This window comes from Citrus sinensis, chromosome 9 (genome assembly GCF_022201045.2).
Source record: "Citrus sinensis cultivar Valencia sweet orange chromosome 9, DVS_A1.0, whole genome shotgun sequence".
Lineage (NCBI taxonomy): Eukaryota > Viridiplantae > Streptophyta > Magnoliopsida > Sapindales > Rutaceae > Citrus > Citrus sinensis.
Window position 1 is genome coordinate 10910780 of NC_068564.1, and position 15248 is coordinate 10926027.

The following is a 15248-nucleotide window of genomic DNA, read 5'->3' on the forward strand; positions in this document are numbered from 1 at the left end:
TAATTAAGCATTCAAATTTGTATTTTCATCCCTTTGCACCAAAAGGGCTTGCTATGATGATATATGAGGATAACAATGCATGAATGCATGAAAGATAGATCTTGGTCCATTAACAATGCATGAAATAGAGATCTTGTATTGCCTAATCTAACGGCTTTGTGCTAAATTTTCAGCGACTTATGAAAGTTTATAAATCGAGCTCCATTTTATATTTTCCTCCCACCTGTTACATGAATCCAAGATGTACATGCAGCAATGTTTAAGTGCAAAGCTTTCATTTGGAGGAGTATTCTATGGGGAAGACAGGTAATGCATAGAGGCTTAAGATGGAGAATTGGAAATGGGGAGAATGTGCAGATTTACAATACCAATTGGATTCCTAGACCTGTGACTTTTAAGATTTTATCTCAACCAACCCTACTTGATGGAGCTACAGTATCTTGCTTGATCAATGAAGAGCACAAATGGAATGAAAACATGATTAGATAGCATTTTATGCCTGAGGATATGGAAAGAATAATGCAGATTCCCCTCCCGAGATGCGCTGAACCTGATGAGCTTTTATGGGTGTTGAGTGTTAGAAAATGCATATTTATAAAGGAGAAAACCGTCATTTTACATTTCAAGTCTTACTAACAACCCTTACTTTTATGTATTTAACCTTCTTGTGATTTAATTACATGTGTTTTATTTTAATTAAGTATTTTATGTATTTTAGGGGCATTATAGTCATTTCACAATAAAGGAGAAATCAGACGGCAAAACGGACATCACTTTTGAACTCAGGACGGTCAAAAACCTTAGGAGGAGCATAAAAGGAAAAATGGCACTATTCACATGTACGGTACTATTCACGTGTACGGTACTGTCTACGTTACTGTTCACGACACTGTTCACATAGACGGATGATGACGTGGCATTGACCGATGATGTGGCATTGACTGATGAGGTGTCACGATCCTGTTGGACTAAAATTCTTATGTACTGTTGATGGTGACGTGGCAGCATATCAGTGGACGAAAAATCTCGTGTACGGTGCATGCATCACACAGGATTATTTTCAACCAAACCGCGTTACTGTTCATCCGGGTCAAACCGCGTTACTGTTCAAAGTCGGGTCAAACCGTGTTACTGTTCATCCGCGTGGTCAAACCATGGACTGTTGACTGATGACGTGGCGCAATCCTGAGCGTCCAAACTGTTTTTAATCCGATGGCCATGATTTACTCCATGTATCTATAAAAAAGGGGCCTCTCCCCCCTAATTTGATATCTCTGAATCCATTTTTGGACTCTGTTTTTTGTAATTCCCTCTCCATCTTGTATTTTCTTCGTATTTTAATAAATTCTCATTTTGCTCCTAGTTCAATTATGAGTGGCTAATTTTCTTTCAAGCTTGGGTTGAAGGTGAAGTCTCAACATGTGTCATGGGCTTTATTTGGTAAATTTATTTTCTCTTCCCCTCTAGTTTTTGTGGATGTTTTGACTTCTCGTCGACAAATAATACTAATCTTGTCTAGTACCGCCTTGGTTTCACCGGCTCTCTAGTATAATGTTATTATTATTTGGCACGATAAGCCCTTAGCACCATATTGATTAGAGCGTGGTTCATGAGGTGTGGATTCCCCCCTCATGATTTAATTGGTATTAATACGGATTATTTAGCCCATGATGCATGTTGATACGGATCCAGATACCCAAGTACGTCATTTCAATATAATTCTCGTCAATTTATTCTCGTCATTTCAATACCAATTTTAGAATTTATTCTCGCTATTTCAATTCTAATTTTAGAATTTATTCTCGCCATTTTAATTTAAGTTTTAGCATATCCCAAATCATTTCCACCACAAATCCAATCACCTATTTACTAAATTAATTCTACACAATTAAAATCCACCTCCTCGTGGGATCGACACTCGTCACCATTAGTCTATATTACAATAGATTCGTGCGCTTGCGAGTACATTAAAATTTGCACAACAATGGGCTTATGGCAAGCAAGGTATATACTCTGTTAAGAGCGATTATCAAATAGCCTTCCACCTCAAGTTTCCAAACTGGCCAAGCACTTCAAATTCCAGACTAACTGAGTGGAATGTGATATGGAAGCTTGAAATCCCAGCAAAGATAAAAATCTTCATATGGAGAGTAGCTCAAAATTTGTTGCCAACTACTGAGAACTTATGGAAGAGGAAAATTGTGCAAGATCCCTGGTGTCCAAGATGTGGCAGCAAATGGGAGAATGTCTTCCATGCTCTGTTTGCATGCAAAGCAGCTCAGAAAATGTGGAAGCTTACTGATTTTAAAAAAGATCTAGAATATATTACCAATCAAGATATGTTGAGTGTACTACAGGGGTTGATGGAAAGAAGAACTATAAGAGAAGTAGAGTTAATTGTGGCAATATGCTGGGCTATTTGGCATTTAAGGAACCTTTTTGTTTTTTAAAAAAAGAATGAAGATGGTCAAATATCAGTAGCTAAAGCTGAAGCAACTGTGGAATCGTATAGAAGAATCAAAGCCCCTCAACGGCAAGATAATCCTCTCCAGGCAGCCGCTACTCAGCCAAGTTGGAAACCACCTCTAGAAGGAAGGTTTAAAATGAATGTGGATGCAGCCATCAAGATGAAAGACCAAATGGTTGGACTGGGAATAGCCATCAGAAATCACAAAGGAGAGTTTATAGGTGCTGCTATGAAGAAGTTTAGATATTATGGCAGTATAGCAGCTACAGAAGCTGAAGCAGCAAATTGGGGGCTGGAAATTACAGAAAATGCAGCATGCATCCCACTGATTATTGAATCAGATTGCCAAGACGTGTGAATTTAATCACAAGAAAGAAGAGTAGCAAGGTGGATATTTTTTGGACTATCTCGGAAGTTCATGAAAGGCTGAAACGTCTGAACCAAGTCACTTGTCAACATACCCCCAGAAGCTGTAATAGTATTGCTCATACTTTAGCTGGTTTAGCTTTAAAAGCTGTGGAACCTACTATTTGGTTGGAAACTTGCCCAACCCATCTGCTGTACTTGTTCTCCTAGTTTAATCTATGAAAGTTACACTTTCCTTTCAAAAACAAAAAAGTGCAAAGCTCAACACCAACATCTTATATTTCTGGCTTGATGCATTATAGAGAAATGACATTCAGTATCCATGTTGATAAATATAGGCATGCTGGTGTTAATTATAATAATTAAATAACGAACTTACTTGCACACCAAGCGAAAGCGAAACTAAGATTGCCAACAGCAAAAACGAAATGGCTACTCTTGTCACGGCATAAGAATATTGTTAAAAGATGTACTTACAGTTGAGATTTTTAATGCCTGATGTCGAATGCAACCTTTGCAAAATTCAGATTAGAAATTATATCAAACCAATCTGCGCAGACACTCTTGAATTAGACTAGAGATCTGCAGGAAGTCTGAGGAAAATATCATGGAGAACATCCTGGGGAAAGTAACGCCCTTTCCTTTTTAGCTTTTCATCATCCTTTTTTTGCTTGTCCTTAAAATTCTGTATAAAGATAACTAAGTTTGTGGGTGATTATGATGGATGCAAAATAGAAATTTTTAATATCCATCAGAATGTTTGTTTGTTTTAGCGGTAGTTAAGGACTTGCAGCTTGTTTTTCAACAACAACACTACTGAAAAATTAATTTTACAAATGACAACTTTTTCTTGACAATTAATGGTGCCAAACACCCATGCATCAAATAAACAACAGAGAGAATCTCATTATAAGATTATCGTGGGAATGAACAGGACCTAATATTTTAAAACTATAAAATGTCATTCTCATTATATTTGAAGCTTCATATTGAGCTGAGGGCACTAGTTCGATCCCTTAAGGGGGATTCTATTCTTTTTCCCACGGAGAAAAGGAATAGGCATATATAAATAGGAGTAGATTTTCAAGTTCAGGGTAGATTTTTTATTTGTAAATAAGTCAAGGTCGGCTCTAGCACATTAGCGGCCTTAGGCGAACTTTTTTTATGAGACCTTTCTCTATTTAAAAACAACAATTCTTAAAACCATTAAATAATCTCATTATTTTATTTTAATGAAACATAAGAAAGACATTTCACTTATATTACAAATAAAATCACATTTAGTTTTACAAGTTTTATAATACAAGCACCAGTTGACCAACATTTTCAACACCAACAACAAGCCCTCAAATCAAAAGAATGCATGTAAATTAATAGCTTTAAAAAATTGACAATATGAATGCTACTGCCTCCTAGGAATTCAAACTGTAGCAGGAAAATAGTAAATATCCTAAAAACTCCATCTCAGTCACAAAATCACATATTTGATAGGACCATAACCCATGAGATAATGTGACTATATCATTGCTCCAACGGTCCAACCGCTTCATGTTTTGATCCTTATTGAATGCAATACTAACACAAGTAATTAATCAATTAAAAATTATTCTTCTTGCTTTTTTAGATGCAAAGTTATTAATTAAATCCTCAAAATTTAGGTTACCTAAAAAATCTTTTTCAATCGATAACATAGCTAATCCATTTAATCTTTCTTATGACATTGTTGATCTTAAAAAAGATTTTATCAATATCAGTTTTGAAAAACTCCTCTCAGCTGAAGCAACAGTTACAGGTATTGTTAATAATATTCTATAAGCAACAAATGCATTAGGAAAAGATCCTATCTTTTTAATATGATTACGAATGTCAAGTTGAGTATTTATTTTAATTTGTAAAACTTCTTTCAAAACTTTTAACTCTGAAAACAAATCTAATCCATCAATATCAAAAAATATATCATGTTTCAAAAACTTTTCAAGATGCATGCAACTATTTTTCAAACTATCATCATCTAATGATTTTAACTTTTCAAAACTAAATAAAAATCCAAAAATGCTTTCATATAATTCAAACTGCTGAAATCTAATCTTGATAGAAGAAATAGCTTGATCGACAATATATATAAAGTAATCAATTCTAAAAGAATCTTCATGGGACAAAATCTTTTCTCCATTATTATTCTCACCAAATACAGGTTTTCCACGAATTACAAGTTTTTCTTGAAATTTTGGCTCTATTCCCATTTCACTTGGAATCTCTTTAGCTGAAACAATAGCCGACACATAACCATGTTCTCTATAATTTTCAAAAAAAGATATAAGACCTTTTAGTTGATTTATGACACCATCAATTTGTATATCTTGCTTTTGTAAGTTTTTATTAACAGTGTACACAACAAATAATATATCATATCAAATAGTCATACCTAATAAAAATTCAAAGTTTTCCAACTCATATGTTGCTAAACATTTAGCTTCACTCTTTGTTTTAGGATCTTCACCAAATTCTGCCAATTGGAGTAAAGCATCTCTAATTTGTGGGGCTTGAAACCTTATTGCTTTAACACTTTCTATGTGACTTTCCCAATGAGTTTGTGATAATGATTTAACAGTTAAATTAGGTACATGATCTTTTAAAATTTTCCATCTCTTTGTTGAAGAAGAAAACAATGAATAAATACGTTGTAAAACTCCAAAAAACGAAGTAGCTTTAGAACAAGAATTAGCCATATCACAAAGTACTAAATTAAGATTATGACAGCCACATGGTGTATAAAATGCTCTAGGATTTATTTCTAACAATCTTTTTTGTACACCTTGATTTTTTTCCTTTCATATTAGATTCATTATCATATCCTTGTCCTCTTACATCATTAATATCAAGCTCAAGTGTTTTTAATACATCCACAAGTTCACTAAACAACCTTTTTCCAGTGGAATCATCTACCTTTAAAAATCCTAAAAAGTATTCTTCTACATTTACTAGATTTTTTGAAATATCTATACATCTTAGTATGAGAGACATTTGTTCTTGGTGACTTGCATCTGGAGTACAATCAAGTATAATTGAAAAATATTTTGCTTCCTTGACTTTGCTAACAATTGATTTTTTTATTTCATGTGCTAGCATCAAAATTAATTCATTTTGTATGTTATGGCCAAGATAATGATTATGAATTTCACCTGTTTTAATACTTCGAATGTGCTCTTGTATTGTTGGATCAAATTCTGCTATCATTTGAACGAAACTTAAAAATTTTCCATTGTTCTCTTTATAGATCTTCTCATTTGTTCCACGAAATGCTAAATTATTTTTTGCAAGATTTTTTACAAGAGCAATAATTCTTATTAGTACTTTCTTCTAATGGTCTTTCTCCTTATTTATTCTTTCTTGAGCATCTTTATCAATTGTTCTTCTTGTCGGCAATCTTGTTTCTAAATCAACCCATGCATTCATATTAGTTATATGTTCATTGGTTGTTTTATGTCATTTAAGTTTAGCACTAAGATTTTTCCAATCTCTTGACCCTTCATCACCTAGCTGAGTTTTGCTACAACTTATATTGAACAATTTGCAACAGAAACAATATACTTTGTCAAAATCTTTTGAATATATTAACCATTTTCTATCATGTTTTTTTCTCCATTTGGTAGTATTTTAACATAAAATGTGTTAGAAAAATGCCTAAGATTTTCATCTTTTGGATAACCTACATCATACTCTCTAATTGGGCCTTTTTCTACTAAACTATCTCTTAACTTTGTATCTGTTTTTTTCCATCTTCCCGGATCATATATGTTATGTGGAATAGATAAATTTTCTACATTAGATGTGCCACTATCAATTACAGTTTCTTTTAAATTTTCTTCTTCAACTCTATTTTCTTCATCTTTTTCTAATTCTTTTGGAGCTGATTGTTGTTCTTGTTCAATTACTAAGCCTTCACTTAAATCTCTATCTTTTTTACTACATGTGACAAACTTATCAAGAGCCCCCTTTTGAGATTCAACTAGTTTTTCAATTCTTCTTCTTTTTAGTAGTTTTTCATACCCAGGTGCATATTTCCTAGTTGACATCTTCAATTTTAAATAACAAACATAATCGAATAAACAAATAAATTAACAAACAACAAATATTCTCCTATAAAGTACTAATATTATATATGAAAACAAACAAACAAACAAAAGCATAAACAAATAATAAAAAACACAAACACTTGAAAAGTGAAAACGAAATAATTAGAATGAGTGCACGTAGAAAAAACGATGATGACAAATAGGTAATGGGTTTTCCTTCTCAAGTACAAAGAATCTCGAATTTGATAAATTGGAGTAGATGAGATGCCAAATTCAATCAATGGGAGCAAATAATTAGAATCCAATAATTTCGAATTTGATCACTGGAAGGAGATGAGATGATTAGATGAAGCTTGAATTATGGAATTGAGAATGAATATTCTAGACTTTCGTGCTGAGGAAGAGAGAATTGAAAAGGCAAAGGATTTGGGGAGAATTGTGTGGGATGTACCCCATTTCCTTCAAAATACCCAATGTATACCTAAAATTATAACACTCTTAAATTTTACACATATATACTCTAAAAAATTAAAGAAAGTACAAAAATAACAACAACTAAATCCTTATAAAACTAAACCTAACTCTTCGAAGTCGGGTAAATAGTCGAGAATACTCGACTTCAACCAAACCATACACAATTAGTAATTCAGCATAAATTCTTGACTTTTTCATGTTAGTCAGGTAAATAGTCGAGAATACTCAACTTTAATTGAAATAAAAAATTATCTGAAAAATTCTCGATTTTTTCAAGTAAGTCGAGTAAAGAGTTAAGAATACCCGACTTTAATTTAACCTTACCCAATATTCATTCAGAAAAATTCTTGACTTTTCATTGAAGTTCGGTAATTGGTTGAGAATACTCGACTTAAATTGAAATGAAAATTTACTTTTAATCAAGTCAGGTAAAAAGTCGAGTAAACTCGACTTTGGTTGTGTTATTATGTGGAAGTCATGAGAGAGGAAGTAAACGTAAATAGATAGTTTTTTTAGGTTATTTTTTACTTTTTACACTTTTATGAGGTATGTGTATGTAATGGGGTATAGATTTGGCATTTAAGGACAAATGGGGTATATTTAAATAAAAAAACCCAAGGATTTGGGGGTTGCTTTTAAGGTGTTTAATTGTAAAAGGAATATTGAAAGTTTTATTGAAAAGATAATTGAAATATTTAATTATTGTTTGTATTAAATAAGTAGTTACCATTTGGGAAGTCAAAGATAATTGTATTAAATAATTAGTTGTGAAAATTGGGCCTTCTTAATTTTATTGGAAATATAATTATATTAACTAATTGTGAAAATTGGGCCTTCCTATTTTTGGGCTCTAGGCGGGTGCCTATTTGGCCTAACGGTGGAGTCGGCCTTGACATGAGTGTATGCACTATTTAGACTATAATAAATTTCAAATTGTACTATATCTATCACTAGGGGTGAGCAAAATCGAACTGGAATCGAAAAAAATTCGGTTCGTTTTGTTTTTTTTTTTTTGTTTCGGTTTGGTTTTTTATTTCAAAAAATTTGAATATAGAAATTCGGTTTGATTTTTTCGGTTCGGTTTTCATATCAAACTTTAAAAAACTCAAACCGAACTGATAATATCATTTAGTTCCCTCTCTTTTATCAAATTTTAGTATCACCCAATATTTAGAAAATTTTACATATAGAAATTTTATTATGACCTAACATATTTTGTAAACTTTTCAAAAGAGTCATTATCCAAAAGTCAACAAGGCAAGATAACATTTGATCCCTATGTTTTTGATAAGCTATATTACGGCACACAAACTTATTTTATTTTATTTACATTTTGAGCTAAAAGTTTTGATATTAAAAACAGTGACAATGATTCTAATAATTATTCAGTTTAGTCCAAATTTTTGTCATTTTTTTTCTTATACAAATTTGTAAACTTTTTTTTTGGTTGATTATACATTGATTATAGTAGGTCTTGTGTGCAAGTTAAGATAAACTGAAAAATCGATTTGTTAATTCGATCCGTTAAGTGAACCGTTACCAAAAAACCAAAACCGAACCGAACTATCGGTTCTGGTTTGATTTTTATTTTCTCTAAAAACCGAATGAATTTTTTGAATTTAAGACCCAAACCGAACCGAAACTGAAAATTTATCCTGAAACCGAACCGATGCCCACCCCTATCTGTCACCATAAAAAAAAATCAATATTACAATATGATATTTGACACCTCATGAGCAATTTTTTTCCCTACTAAATTTTTCGGCATTTATTAGAAAACAATTGCATCCATTAACAGACAATTTTTTTGACTCTTGGATTAGTGTACTTTCAATAGAGGAGCTTATGCAAAGATTTTAATTTTATATAAAAGAAGAAAAGAAATGTTGATATAACGAAATCCGAATGGATCGCTGTTTAGTTATGTTCATGTCTAATTTTGCAAACCATCATTGCTCACCAAAAAACAAATAAGAGAAAGAAATTAATAATTGAGTTTGAGACTCATATCGAAAAGAGTGTGTGCATCTTGAAGTTTTTCCTTTCGAAAGGGGATGACAAGTGTGAAATTTTATTTTATTTTTCCAAGATTGTTTATGAAAGAAAACATTCCACTTTGGTTTCGCACTTCGATAAGAGTAGTGGTAAAAAACTTTTTACGTATTATTTTTTTTCCTCTTTCTTTCTTTGTTTATTTATATTATAAAAATCATTTACAATTAGGACTTCCATGGCAAAGAGAGTTTTAATATGAAGGAGAAATGACCAATTTCTGGGATCCCACGTCAGTAAATTGACTTAACTAACACTATGTATATTGAAAATATACATTTGAAAAAAGGACCCTACAATCCTAAAGTTTGAGAAAATGATCACAAAAAATTTAAAATTTTTAATAAAGGACACCGAGATCTCCTTTTGACAATAGCATCCTTTAACTTTATAAACCTCAAAAAATTTAACTCCAATATTTTATAACATATAGAAATATAACATTAAAAAATATAGTAATATATACATTTTAAACTAATTTTAATATTTAAAAAATATTTTAATATTTTACAATCTATTAGACATATTTATTATATTAAGTAGTTTTTAAGAATAAATAGAAACATAATATTAAAATTAATTAATTAAAATTAATTTTTGAATACTATGTAAAAAATAATTTTAATATTATTGATAGTGAGATATTTGTTAATTGTAAAATCTTATAACCCAAAGACTTATTTAAAATCTTTGTAATGAATACAAAAAAAATTATTAACAGAAATATAATAACTTAAAAATTTAATGTTATCTTAAATGCTAAAAGTACTTTAATATTATTAGACAGATTATATTATTTATGTTATATTTGTATTAATTAAAAATTTTTAACGTCAGTTTTTTAATTACTGTAGTGTCTTAGTATCTCTTATTGAAAATAAAAAAGTTCTGAATGACCATTTTTCCTAATCTTGGGGTGTAATTGTCATTTTTCCTATAATTTAAAACAATATCTCCAATGGAATATTTTATCCTTTTCATTTTTTTCTCTTATTTCACGGTTAAAGAAGAGATTGTTGTGGAGACATAATCAAATAATGAGTGAGGATGATATGGAAAAGAGAAGGTAAAATATAAGTAAGGAAGTAGAAAATTTTGGAAAGTACATTTGGGAGTGAAAATAATTAAAGATTATTTGGCTACGCACAATGATGTGAGAGGTAACAATTAAAAAAATAATTAAATCTTTACTCATCCCTATACATTTTTAAAAAAAAAATAAATTATAAGATAATCTCATTTAATCAACCATAGTCTCATTTGATCGACCGATGATGTAAAAAATTAATGTAACTTTAACGGACACATACATATGCATATATACAACTACGGTACTTCAGTGTACTATAAACCTATCTTTAGGACATATGGTAAGATGATTAAAAAGTTCACAATAGTTATAAAAGAAATATGGCCATCCAATGGTGTCCAAATTATAGAATATGGTACTCTTAACATGATTATATGGGCGAACGGTAAAAATAAAGAACCTAGGCAGCCTATGCTTTATCCTGAGAAAACGTTTCTTAATATGTATGTATATATATATATACATTGAGTTCAAATTCGTCATGTGAAGACGGAAGCGATTTATTTAGCTAACCGTCAGGCTAACTTGGGTGTTAGGCTGCAGTCTTGGAGTCAGTGGATGGGGGTCTTCCATTCCAGAAGAGATTTGAATTTCACTCTTTCTCCCACTTATCATCAGAGTCTTGAATTACATAAATGAAAAAAATTAAGCGGTGAGTCTAAATTACATGTTTTATTCGAGAAAAAAAAGGTAGAAAGGTAGGTTCTGATATTTGGAATTGGAAAAATTGAGCTGTAAAAGCTATCCAAAATGCCTTAAAAAAAGGGAAGACAAAAGGTAAATTTTGGAATATCAAAAATTAGAGCTAGGAAGTAAAAAGTAAAAGGAGATATTACAAGGAAATAAATCGTAACGTATAAATTATAAGCTAATGAATTCAATGAAATAAAATAACCAAATATTAACAAAACAAAGGCGAGACTGAAATTAAAATCTTTCTCCATAATTCCTGGGGAGCATGCCATATAATGTTGAGGAGAGCTGCTGCTTCTGCTTTTACACGAATTGCATCATTGATCAAGCTTTCTGGAATTTAATTTTGGGCTGTGAGGTACAAGAACTAATTGATATACCTCTTTGTTATATGATCATGTTTATTCTTATTTATTCATGTTTCTTTGTAGGTTAATAATAACATCCCTCCGAATTTGTTAATTATTTGGGGTAGTTTTTGGATTAGTTCTCTTGTGAATTGACTATCTTTAAATTAGTGCTTCACTTTTAAAAATCTCAAGGTATCCCATTTTTGTTCAATAGATAAGAAAAAAAATACATGTGGATTGATGAAACTTTTTTTACTTTCTTAATAAAAATTGAGGGTAAATTGAAACTTATAAAAATAAGGAGATGATTTGATAGTAATTAATTCACGATGGAGTAATCCGAAATTAATCCTTATTATTATATAATTCCCATTAGCTCTAGGCTGTAAGTAAAGATGACTAATGGGTCGGGTGGCACGCGGCATGGCACAGGTATGACATTTGTTCGTATATCACGACACAGCAAGAGCATGTTTCCGCAGGGCACGTGGCACGACATGGCACACACATGGGCGGGTTGGGCCTAGAATTTTAGGCACGCAGGCTTTAAAAATAGGGCACGATTAAAGATGGACCAAAGTATGACATGCAAAAAGGCATGTAATAAACACACTTCATTGGTAGGGTAGCACGGGGCCTGTGGCCCATTAATAGCACATACGCCAAAGTATATCAAAATAAAATTTTTTAATAAAAAGTAAATATAAAATGTTAAGATTTTACAAATTAATTTTTTTAATGAAATTAAATTTTTAATTTTTTTAGCATAGGCTTTTAAAATTAATTTAAGTCTTAGATTAATTAAATATTCTAATTTTTTTATTTATAATTTATTAAATGAATAAATAAATATCATGATTTTAATAAATAAAATTATAAATATCATGAATTTATAACTGATAACTAAAAAATTTACGACATTGATATTTCATTTATGAAATCATAATTTAATTAATGGAGATATGTTTCATTTCTGAATGAATGTTTTTCATATTTATACACAAAAAATAAATTATGAACTAAATATTTATAAGTTGTGACCTGTGATTTGTTATAATTGATATCTTGTAGTTGTGACTTCTTCTAATCGTTATTTTAGGATTGTAATTTTAATTTTCATTAATCATTACATGATCCTTGGAATTAAATTTATATATTGTTGTGTTATGATTAATTATTATGAAATTAAATATATATAGTTATGAAATTATGGTAAACTGATAATAAAATGTTAATTGCTCTCTTAATAAAAGTTATTATTGTTGTTGTTATTGTTGTTGTTGTTGTTGTTATTATTATTATTATTATTATTATTATTATTATTATTATTATTAGGCTGGTAGGTTTAAAAAAGTATGTCAAACAGGTGATTTTTTTTAAGCACGTTGGACATGTGGAGTTGAAGGGAAAAAAAGTTGATGGGCCTTCTTTGGGCACGAGCCAAATACGACACGAGTGGGCTTGTGCCTTGGACCGTGCCAGGCCCTTATAAAAAAAATTACGGCACGACCCATGTGCGCGTTGGCCATTTTTAGCTGAAGCATTGACCAAAGAATTAAAAAAATTTCAGGTCATCTTCATCCCCATTTCCTAATTGATTATGATTATGAGATAAACAATGTTCTTTGGGTTTTGGAGCTGCCTGAGAAGATTAAGATTTTCATATAGAGGGCAATAAAAAATATTTTGCCAGCGGCCGAAAATTCATGGAAAATGAAGTGTTTGCCAAAGCCTATCTGTCAAAGATGCAACAAGAGCGTGGAAACTATAAGTCATGCACTTTTTGATTGTAAAGCAGCAAGGATAAGTCATTGAAAATAAGTCATAATTGAAAATAAAGGGAATTATTAAAATAAAAATTTTTAAAAAGTATTTGAAAATTGAAAATAAAACTCATTTTATTTATTGAAAAATATTATAAAGAGAGATAGGAAAAAGAATTTGAGGGGAAAGAAGAGAAGAAAATGTATGTAGAGCTGTGTTCCCTTGTCTCTATTTATACTAATACATGATTAATCCACACCAAAGAAATAAATAAAACTAATTACATCTTAACTTTACATTTGTCCCACTAATAAAAAATAAACCTAATTTAATTCATTCAAGCACATTCAACACACTCCATTAACAATTACCATACCTAACATGGTAAAAACTTATAATTTCACAATTACCATATTTAATGTGGTAAAAACTTATAATTTTACAACAAAAGTCGTAAATCCTTCTTGACGATGGCCTAACTTCTCGGACTTCTGGAATCCAAATTTGACATCCGTATATTTGTTTGGAGCCTCAGATAGTATGAAATTATTATTTTTACCTAATAAACACAAAAATACACAAAATCAAATATTTAAAAAATAATTAGAAATTCATAATATGTTACATAATTACAAATGTAAATTATATTATAAGCACAATATAACATTTTTACCCCTCAATAAACATACAATTTTTAACACTAATCATGAAACGTATCATTAAAAAATTAGAAATTATCATTGTACCACCTTTATTTTGTTTTATGTTCATTTAACCACTAAAACATTTTAACATGTTCTCTGCACCACATTTTTTTTCAAATTTGTATTAACTAGCCACTTTTGCACTAACACCATTAAATCATTTAAATAAAATGAAAATTTACCTCTAAATAAATCAAAAGACCATTTTATTTTATAAAAACTTTAAAAAATAAGAAAATTATTATTATAAAAATATCCCTAAGTTTAATAAAAATATCCCAAAATTAGAATTTTTATTTTAAATAAAAATCTAAATAAAAATTATACTTATTAAAATAATTGCAAAATTTTGGGATTTAATAAAAATCCCCTAAATAAATAAAATTTTGGGATTTATTTTTTAATAAATAAATTTAATTATTTTAATAAAATTTTGTAAAATTATAATTTTTTAATAAATAAATTCAGTTATTTCTATTAAAATTTTGCAAAATTTTAATTTTAATAAAAATAATTATTAAAATTTTACAAAATCTATAGTTAATAAAAATCAGCTGAGCACCTCTATTTGGGATTTTTTTATATTGAATTTAGGGGTATTTTTATAATAATAATTTTCTTATTTTTCAAAATTTTTATAAAATAAAATGGTCTTTTAATTTATTTAGGAGTAAAATTGTCATTTCATTTAAATTATTTAACGGTGTTAATGCAAAAGTAGCTAGTTGATACAAATTTAAAAAAACATGGTGCATAGAACATGTTAAAATTTTTTTGTGGTTAGATGAACATAAGACAAAATCAAGGTGGTGTAATGATAATTTCCCTTAATAAAACTCCTCAAACAAGATTTGGATCAATCGCAAAAGTCAGTTTAACACTAAATCTAAATCCCCTTAAGCAACTTAAGGTCCTTCACGATCCATTATTGACTTGATTTCAACTCTGATCTTAAAATATGAAACCAATTTCACAATGAATACTAGGTTGCATAAATTTAAATACTCAATATATTAATTATTTCCATGTCGATTATTGGATTAAATTCATGTTTATATTATTAATCGCTCTCCTAATTAATGCTCATGTATTAAGCATTGTCCTTAGTATTAACTTGACATGCTATTTAATGTTTGCTAATTTAGCATTTTAATGTAATTTGCCAAAATAATAATAATAATAATAATAACAATAATAATAACCCAAAAAAAT

General features: G+C 29.8%; 1 protein-coding gene across 1 annotated transcript; it reads left to right on the forward strand.

Moving 5' to 3' along the window:
- The first annotated feature begins 1992 nt into the window (after positions 1 to 1992).
- On the forward strand, positions 1993 to 2825 carry LOC127899857 (uncharacterized). Its single transcript, XM_052433997.1, has 3 exons — positions 1993 to 2004; positions 2112 to 2348; positions 2457 to 2825. The coding sequence occupies exons 1-3, from the start codon at positions 1993 to 1995 to the stop codon at positions 2823 to 2825; spliced, it is 618 nt and encodes a 205-aa protein (XP_052289957.1).
- Positions 2826 to 15248: the final 12423 nt, after the last annotated feature.